We start from the raw sequence: 7,496 nt of genomic DNA, 5'->3' as shown, positions 1-7,496 counted from the left end.
GAATTTCATAATATGTTATTTTATTTTTGTTTTAGTAATTCCCAGCTGTTGTAGTATATAGAGAGAAAGGATTAGTTTATTTAGAATTTCATAATATGTTATTTTATTTTTGTTTTAGTAATTCCCAGCTGTTGTAGTATATAGAGAGAAAGGATTAGTTTATTTAGAAATTCATAACCTGTTGTTTTATTGTTTGTTTTAGTAATTCCCAGCTGTTGTAGTATATAGAGAGAAAGGATTAGTTTATTTAGAAAATCATAACCTGTTGTTTTATTGTTTGTTTTAGTAATTCCCAGCTGTTGTAGTATATAGAGAGAAAGGATTAGTTTATTTAGAAATTCATAACCTGTTGTTTTATTGTTTGTTTTAGTAATTCCCAGCTGTTGTAGTATATGTTAAATAACATTATTGTTAGCCTTAATTTTTCTCTGCACTGTTGGTGCATGCTCTACTTACGATATTATCCTTGTATCATTATACATTTGAGTAACCATCATGTACTACTTTCCAAACGTAAGTATTGTATGGAATTTGTTTTTGTAGTCGAGACACAACTGTGAAAGTATGGGATGCCATCAAGGGGGAAGAAGTCTGTAATCTCAGAGGTCATACAAATTCAGTGAGCGGAGTTGTTTTTCCATCTCAAGAGGCAAGTGCAGCCTTGGCTGTGAGATTGGACTGTCCAAGCTCTCAACGACTGGCTATCAGTGGTGCTCTAGACTGCTCTTTAATTGTCTGGTCTATTCCTAATGGTATATATATATAGTTTTATACTCATTGCTGTATTAATGTTTTTACTGTTTACTGCAGCAGTACTTTATTATTTATGAAATATTTTGTTGCAGTTCATTAGAAGCCTTTTTTTTTACAGTTATCTTACATTTTGTTTCTATGTTATAATTTTTGTCCAAGGTAAAAAAGAAAAAGATATAAAAGCAAGGTTTATATTATAGTATATAAAATGTAACACCATTTTTGTAAGCCTTAAAATTTTCAATAAATACTGTCATCATTATTTTACTTTTTTGTTATTTAGAAATAATAATAAAAACTCGTAACCTTTCTTGTAAAAGACTTGATTTTTTACTTTTAGATAATAACTTGTATTTTCAAATATCACTTGTCTGTTAGTTGAGGCTTTAACTTTTATCTTTTTGAAATGTTTAAGAACAGCTAAACTTCAAAGTGGGCATTGTAGGTAAAATTTGAAATTATGAAGACTTGTAATTGTATTTTTTTTGTTTCCTGTTTAGGACATTTGCTGAAATCAGTTTATACCTATAATGGTATAACAGCTGTGGCTATTGTTGAAAAGGAACTTCTAGTTGTTACTGGAACAGGTAAAGTAACATAGGATAATTTATAGAAAAGCTTTATTACAAATAAAATGTAGGTCTTAATTTTGTTCTGATCTCCAATACTGTAGAATACACCATTGAACTCTAAATTATGTTGAAGCAACTTGTAAGAAAGTTGGGTTATGCAAGAATGTCAAGAAGATCTGTTATTTAGCATACAACTGTGATGGTGACACACATACTTCCAGATGTTACAGGTAGAAGGAAAGACCCTTGAAAGAGTGAATATTTTAAATATACTGGAGTATTAATAGCAGATACAAAAAATAATAGGACAGAAACAGGCATGGAACCTGTAACAGATGAACTGAATTTGGAAATACAACTTACACTCTTCACTGTTGCCACAGCAAAAGTCTGATTTTCTCTTGTACAGATCAAAAACATGGACATTAATCATCACGCAAACTAGGTCAGATACATAACAGAAATTTAAGACATCAGTTGAAAAGATAAAAAATGAAGAAGTGTACAAAGACATGGCAAGGTTTTCAACTAGGCTGATGGGAAAACAACAACAACTTAGAATTACTGACTGTTCTGTAAGAAGAGATGATGATGAGGTCAGAATTCTTGTGCCCTGGAAACCACAGCATGGGGCAAGAAAGAGAGAAAGAAGTCACATTTGTGAACACTGTAGATACACTGGAATGGAGATGGAAGAGATGAGGAAGAGATGGGCTTGAAAGTATGCTGAATGATTGAGGAAGACAGTCACTTACCTTTCTGGACACTCATAAGGATCACTTGATTGGAGCTGGATAGCCAACACCAAGAGCAAGTAAGAAGTACTAGCTAATATTGTGTGTTCTTGAAAATATTGTGAATGATTGATTGATTGATTAATTATTAAAAATAAGAATACCAAGCCAGTAAAATTTGGGAATGTGTTACATGTGTGAATCACACTACATGCCAAGTGTTTTGTTTCTCTGTTACATAAATAATTTCCTTGCTAATACATAATTTTTTTTTACGACTTAAACATATTTACAGTAAATATATATTGAAAACATAAATGTATTGACACCGTGAAATAAATATTGCATCTGGGAAGGAGTGGCATGCAGTATGACCACTTGATTACAAAACTTTGAAGAGTATTTGTGTATTCTATCGTGGTTGATGCATGTGTAGAGTTATGTTTCGAACATGGGAGAACATGAAACTGTTAGTGAGGTAGTCTGTCTTTCTATCTTGATCCATAGTGAATTTATTGACTACCATTTATTATGGTTATAATTTGTTATCTTGATCTGTAGTGAATTTATTGACTTCCATTTATTATGGTTATAATTTATTATCTTGATTCGTATTGAATTTATTGACTTCCATTTATTATGATTATAATTTATTATCTTGATTCGTAGTGAATTTATTGACTTCCATTTATTATGGTTATAATTTATTATCTTGATCCGTAGTGAATTTATTGACTTCCATTTATTATGGTTATAATTTATTATCTTGATTCATAGTGAATTTATTGACTTCCATTTATTATGTTTATAATTTATTTTCTTGATCCGTAGTGAATTTATTGACTACCATATATTATGCAAGTGAGTAATACTTTATAATAGATTAAAGATTAAAAATTAGTGATTTTTTTAATGATTTTGTTGGAAAATGTTCTATTAGTAATGATAATTGTAATTGTAATGTTTACTGTATTGGTTTTCTGTATTTTAACACAGTTTCTTTAACATTTTAAAGAGTTTACATGCAACTGCTCTGTTTTTTCCAATTGAAAGGTAGTTGTTTTTACCTCATTCATTTCATTAATATACAGATTTAAAGCTTTCTTTTACAAAAACCCAGATCTGGAATTAGGCTAAGAATTGAACAGACCTAAAAATGATTAATCTGCATAAGTCTAGGAAAGTACTAGTTTTGGTCAAATCTGAGAAAAGTACCAGATTTAGTCGGATTTGAAGTAATCTAAAAAGGATGTATATTTGATGAGAAACTCTAGTCTTATAACAGACAGTTTATTCAGTAACTTTAGAGCTGTAGAATGTATCACTACAGTGTTAACGGTGGCTATAAGCAGATAATATTTGTGCACAAATCTACATAAAATACTCCAAAGTTAAAGTTTTTTACACATGTTTTGTATTTTTAAACTGGTGTAGCTAGTAAGATATTGTTCTTTTTGTAAATTTAATTTAGTAGCAATTGTTTGTGTAGTCACACCATATCAGATGTTTATTCACCATCCATTCAAATTTCATACAAAAAATAATGTGAATTGCTGTGTGTTTTGTTTACTTTACGAGAGTGACTTTCCATAGAGCCATACCATTACCATTAATTAAAGGGTCATCATTAATGTACTGAACATCCATCATACCATATTTGCCCGATTATAATGTGAACACATTTTTGAAAGGTTAAATTGAAGAAATGTTTTTTATATACATCAGTTGTACAAAATATATTGAATAATTTCTAAATGCCATAAACAATTATCGATGTATTAAACGTTTTTGGAAATCTTTCATTCAAATTGTTTTTGTGTTTCAATTTTACAAAATTTATTGAAAAGTTTATACGTGGTAATACACTAAGCTAATCATTCATCTTCACATAAATATTCATCATTGCTAGAATTGTCGTCACCATCATATTCATTGGACTTTCTTCATCCTCTTCTTTTTGCAGTAATAACAGCTAATAACTGTTCGAATTCTTTGGGAAGATGATATGACATAGTAGTAAGTCTTCTTAAGACCAAGTCATTGAGATGCATAATTATTCTAGCTCAGCCTAAACTAGTTTTAAAAATAGTTTCTGAGATATTCAGCTCATTCTGAATCTCTGTGGCTTTCAGAAGAAACAACTCTATGGTGATTGGGAATCCTCCCCACATTTTTCCACAACAAATGCTGTAACTTGTTGATCAGTTTCTTAGAAACCTACTTCGTTTTTGGTCCACAAAATGCCTTACTAATGTAGTGTGACTTTCCTAGCTCATCTTTCTGCTTTCTCCACAATTGATTGTTAGACTCAGCAACATCATATGTTTTTTCTGCAGCGCAGTCATCAATTTTTTTCAGCTACACTTAATACTAAAACTTTAAAGTTGGAGTCGTAGCTTTGCCTTATCCCATTACTTGATTGAGAATAGGAGGTTTATTTTCTTCTACACAATCTGTTCCATGATTTGACATCTTCACAAGGATGTTAAACACACAAGATTTCTACAACAACTGACACTATTATACAACATTGATTGAAACAGCAATTTACTGGTATTAATTTTGAATGTTGATGCATTATTGTTGCTCTTGGCTAACATGCAGATAGAAAATTTGTTCATTGTCGAGTACATATTGTTAAAGGATAAATTTCATTCAAACTTGCTAATCATAGTTATATCTTTCATTGTTGTCACAACATTGAAGAAAATAAGCTAATTTCAGTAAATAATGACATTTTGGGTAGTAGCTTTTACTAAAATACCTAACAAAATTAAATGTGTGCAAATATAATGCATAGTCAATTTTTGGGGAGGTGTTTAGAGGAAAAATGTACGTATTATTTTAAGGTAAATATGGTAATTTTTTAACGAAAGATAATATGAAATGGTTTTTTTTTTGGCACTTGAGAGGCCTGTATGAAAAGTAGAAACCCATTTCTTGTTAGATTTGTGTTTGTAATTTCTGTATAATTGGATAATATTTTAAATCAAATGTGTCTTTGTCAGGTTTGCTTAAACTACCTGTGTCTTAATTTGCATGTTTCAGGGGGTGAGAAAGAGGGCTCTTTTTTTCTTATGTAAAATTCATTTGTTAATGTCTTATCAGCATGTCTTTATTTGTTTCTTGCCCTGTAGAAATTAAGAGGGTTACTTCAGCTCCTCAGTCTCTAATATAGGCTGATATTTTATTTCTTCTAAAGTTACTTTTAGGTTAGTATTTCAATCTAGCCATATGTTTTAATGGCTGCATTTCTTACTCACATGTAATCTCAGTATTTTTTTCTGATGTATGAAATATCTTTGTGTTCCTTCTGGTATATATTTCCACAACTACAAAGTGTTTTTATCAATATCATAGTTTTGGATGGCTGATGAATATATATAAAAAAAGGTTTAAATTTGAAATTGCTCTTTAAAAATATCACTGAGACTAGGTGAGAAGGGGTATTTCATGGCTAAACTGTTAGTTTTAAATAACCTTGTTGAAAAAGGTTGACGTGAAGAGTATTTGAAGTCCTGAATATGGACTTTATTGGCTGATGTGAAATGTTCCGTAAACATTAGTCTTACAAATATTGCATGAAATCTTGTATATGATGTTTTTTGTGTTTCTTTGATCCTTAAATTCAAATTTTTACCAAACATTTGTATATTGCATTTTTTTCCCTAATATAGTCCTAACCAACCAGATTTGATTGAATGTGGTAGTAGGTTTTTCCCAGTGACAGTAAATAGTACATGTAGTCAAGATATATCCTAAGGTGGCTTCCAAGGAGCTTGTGACAAAGTCAGTAATGTGTGGAATGAAAAAAGTTAACATACTTTGCTTAGTTTTCAATCCTTGATATTACAGTGTTATTTTTTGAAATAAAAGAAATACTATTTAGTTTCTTTTGTGGAAGTGTTACTATAGATGTTGAGACTGAAAATAAGTATGCAAATACATGGATGGCTCTTTTATTGTATATTAATGATAGGTGTCATAAGTTATTTTTAAGTAATCCTTTCATTGTGTGTGTGTGTATTCTTGCATAGGCCCACATTGATATTAGTATTTTTTCATGAATGACTGTTTACATTTTTAAACCTGCATTTTATTCTGTGACGTTTAATAATCTAAAATATTAAAAACTGTTAGAAAAAGTGATACTAGACTGGAGTTTCAGAAAAAAAATTCTGTCAGAAAACCAAAACCACTTTTTGATTTCCCACTGAAGAAGTACATATAATTCAAACTAGTATTACATCTTGAACAACCAGTGTCATTGTATTACTTATGCCATACCATGTGCTTATTAATCTAAGTACAAAGTTCAGTTCTAAAACAACAGGAACTCATATTTTGTCTTTGCATCAGGTTATTTGTTATACTAGTACGTTTTTCTTTTCGTATTGGAATTCTGTTTCTTTATATCAGATATTGTTTAATGTTTTCATTGAAGGATTTTGATCGTAAATATACTTCACTAGCGTTATAAAGAAAATGTAAATAAAAGCTGTTGGAACAATAAAATTGTTTAATGTATGTATGTATATATATACATATATATATATATGAAGACAAAATGTGTGTTTGTTTGCACCCTAACTCCTCCAAGCCTATTGGGCAAATCTCAAACAAAATATATATGTAAACACTATGAACTATGGGGAATGTCCTGAGGGGGGTCAATATTGAACATAACCCTATTTCTATTTTGTAAAGTCTGTTGGTTAATCACTCCTAGCCTATTGAGTCAATCTCAAACAATCTTGATGCTTTAGACAATGTTGAATATTCTAAATAGATTCAAGGTCAGAGTATGAAAGTTGCTGGATTGTTTCTCAAACAACCATGCTATTATCATGGTCAGTGAGATGTAGGGTGTTCAAGGGTGAGATCACCTCAAAATCTTTATTTGCTGTAAATGGAAAGCAAACCACAAATGTTGTTTATGAAGAAGCTTTGTTATAATTTTAAAATTTTCAGATAAAGTTTATTTTCAAGTTATTTTTTTAAAATATATGATTGCTGTTAAACTTTTGTTATTTTAATTAAGTTTAAATATTCCCTGACAGTTTACGGGTATTTCAGCATGTTGAATATAAAATTACACCACCATAAAATAGAACTTAGGAATTGTCAGATGTTTCAAAGACTGTGGTTGTTTCTAAGGGGTTTTCAACAATAGTGCACATGAAAGTGAAAGCATCAACCACAAGGTGGTGTGATGGAATTTATCTAGCCGTGTGAGGATGAGAGTATCAGCCTAAATCCTGATTCACTAGATGTTTATAATTTTGAACAAACGGTCAAATATATTAGCCTAAATCATGATTTGCTAGATGTTTATAATTTTGAACAAACTGTCAAATATATTAGCCTAAATCATGATTTGCTGGATGTTTATAATTTTGAACAAACTGTCAAATATATTAGCCTAAATCATGATTTG

At 30.2% G+C, this 7,496-nt stretch overlaps 1 protein-coding gene across 1 annotated transcript in view; it reads left to right on the top strand.

Moving 5' to 3' along the window:
• LOC106474427 (F-box/WD repeat-containing protein 7-like) overlaps positions 1–7,496 on the top strand; it is a 21,022-nt gene that overhangs the window by 4,004 nt on the left and 9,522 nt on the right. Inside the window, exons 2-3 of the mRNA XM_013935119.2 lie at positions 544–752; positions 1,254–1,340. Coding sequence (XP_013790573.1) covers positions 544–752; positions 1,254–1,340 — 296 coding nt within the window. The remainder of the gene's footprint in view (positions 1–543; positions 753–1,253; positions 1,341–7,496) is intronic.

This window comes from Limulus polyphemus, unplaced genomic scaffold (genome assembly GCF_000517525.1).
Source record: "Limulus polyphemus unplaced genomic scaffold, Limulus_polyphemus-2.1.2 Scaffold7210, whole genome shotgun sequence".
Lineage (NCBI taxonomy): Eukaryota > Metazoa > Arthropoda > Merostomata > Xiphosura > Limulidae > Limulus > Limulus polyphemus.
The sequence above is the reverse complement of the archived record's forward strand: the minus strand, read 5'-3'. Positions and strand labels throughout refer to the sequence as shown.